The sequence below is a fragment of the Vicia villosa genome, unplaced genomic scaffold (assembly GCF_029867415.1).
Source record: "Vicia villosa cultivar HV-30 ecotype Madison, WI unplaced genomic scaffold, Vvil1.0 ctg.000745F_1_1, whole genome shotgun sequence".
In the NCBI taxonomy this organism is placed as follows: Eukaryota; Viridiplantae; Streptophyta; class Magnoliopsida; order Fabales; family Fabaceae; genus Vicia; species Vicia villosa.
The window spans coordinates 483288-485692 of NW_026705334.1; the positions used below are offsets into that span (position 1 = coordinate 483288).

The 2405-nt window shown below is 36.9% G+C and overlaps 1 protein-coding gene across 1 annotated transcript; it reads right to left on the reverse strand.

Annotated features, from left to right (window-relative positions):
- Nucleotides 1-883: 883 nt before the first annotated feature.
- LOC131630858 (uncharacterized) lies at nt 884-1760 on the reverse strand. The gene is made up of 2 exons (XM_058901603.1): nt 1214-1760; nt 884-981 (listed from the first exon to the last, which is right to left on the reverse strand). Exons 1-2 carry the CDS (start codon nt 1758-1760, stop codon nt 884-886), a joined length of 645 nt encoding a protein of 214 aa, XP_058757586.1.
- Between the last annotated feature and the right edge of the window lie 645 nt (nt 1761-2405).

Here is a 2405-nt window from a genome sequence, read left to right on the forward strand (position 1 = left end):
GAACTTGAGATCAGAAGCAGAAGCACTGAAGTTCTTATGGTATCACGCTAGAAGCACTTCAAGGTCAGAAGACAAGAAGATGCTCTGCACCAAGCTGTTTGACTCTGATTAATTCAAACGTTGTATCTACAAACATCAGATCAGAAGCAAGTACAAGATGACAGGCTACGTTGACTGACAAAAGGAACGTTAGAAGCTATTAAAGGCAAAGTCAGTAAAAGCAGGAAAAGCAAGGCTCGAGGTAGTTGACAAAAGAGTGAAACATTAAATGCAATGTAGTACGGATCACGCAACGCATTAAATTCTCCCAACGTTCATCTTCTCAAAATGCCTATAAATAGTGAAGTTCTGATCAGAAGCAAGGTTACAACACTTAACGCAAACAACTCTGCTCAAACTTGTTGAAACGCTGCTGAATCAAAAGCTATCAAACTTCATCTTCAAACTCACTTCATTGTAATATCTTAGTGAGATTTAAGCATAGAAATTAAGAGAAATATCACAGTTGTGATTATAGCTTATTAAGAAGCATTGTAATACTCTTGTAAGAATTTGTTTTACATTCATTTGTAAAAGGTTCCTAGAGTGATCAAGGTGTGATCAGAATACTCTAGAAGACTTAGAGGGTATCTAAGTGGAAAACCATTGTAATCAAGATTGATTAGTGGATTAAATCCTCAGGTGAGGTAAATCACTCTAAAGGGGTGGACTGGAGTAGTTTCGTTAACAACGAACCAGGATAAAAATCATTGTGCAATTGTTTTTATCTTAAGAGTTTTTAAAGTCACACTTATTCAAACCCCCCCCCTTTCTAAGTGTTTTTCTATCCTTCATATGCTCTCTTAGGCTAAAAAATTTCTTTATCACCCACGAGCTACTATCACTAATTACACCCTCCATCATAGGTTTCTTCTTTAGGTAATGGATGTGCACCCATTTCACCAAAAGATTGTCTGCTTTCAGGAATAGGTTCCAAATACACTTTAACAAAGCAATATTATTCCAAACAATCAAGTTGAAAATGTTCATACCTCCTAGGCTCTTAGGATTATAAACAGATTAACATGCAATGGGGCTCTTTTTGCTAACTGCCGCTTTACCAGTCCAAATAAAGCTCCTGCAGATGCTGACTATTTTCTTGATGACACATTTGGAAATAGGGAGACATTGCATCCAAAACTAAATAATAGCAATGACTGTATTCTGAACCAACTGAATCCTCCCTTCATGCTAAGAAGTTTAAAGGACCAATGTTTCACTTTAGCTAGGATCTTGTCTATAAGAGGAAGATAATGCTTGATGTTGAGCTTTCTAGTTATGAGAGGAACTCCAAGATAACGAAAAGGAAGCAATCCCTCTTCATAAGTAGTAAGCTCTTTGATCTTATTTCTAGTTTCCAAATCCACCCCACCAAAAAACACTTTGCATTTTCTAGGGTTAACAACCAGCCCTATAGTATCAGCAAATGTGTGTAGCACCATCATCATCATGTCAACAAATTTTACATCACCCCTGCAAAACATGAGCACATCATCAGCAAAAGTGAGGTGTGTGATGCCAAATTTCTCACATTTAGCATGGTGATTAAAGTTTGAATTCTTTTGCATTTTGACAAACAGTCTATTTAGATATTCCATCATCACAACAAACAACAAGGGAGAAATTGGGTCTCCTTGCCTAACCCCTCTTCTCGCCTGCATCTCAGTTGTGAGTTCACCATTAACATTGAATTTACAGGTAATAGTCTTGACCACCAGCATTATCCAATGAATAAATCTACAAGGTAATCCAATCTCTCTAAGAATAATCTATATAGCATGCCAAGCTACCGTGTCATATGCATTATGAAGATCTAGTTGGATCATAGCCCTTGGGGTCCCACCTTTCCTACTGTATCCCTTTATCAGTTCATATGTGTAACACCCCAATTCTACCCAAAGCATTTAGGCAAGAAAATATCAGAGTATTAAAATTTCATACAACACAATTAGGATGTTACGCTAAGTAACCAAACAAACACCTTGAAAACAAACGGACATCACCGATGCCAAAAGCATACACACCTGCCAATAACATGATACATAACACACGGAAGTTATGAACATATATATATATATATATATATATATATATATATATATACGTATAGCTCTCACTCTCAAAGAGGAGTTTTCCAAAATAAAGTGTTTACAATACACAATGGCACGTTATCACATATGCATGTTCAAAAGAGTCATATACAAATAAATAACAACAGACTCCCGACTACCCAGTGTTACATATCAGAGCGACCGACAAGACCAACTAGAGAACTACCTCTTCCAAAAGACTCCCAAAGCGGCTAATCTGCAGGATGCCACTCAAGCATCAAATCAGCAGAAGGGTGAGAATATAATTTATGATGA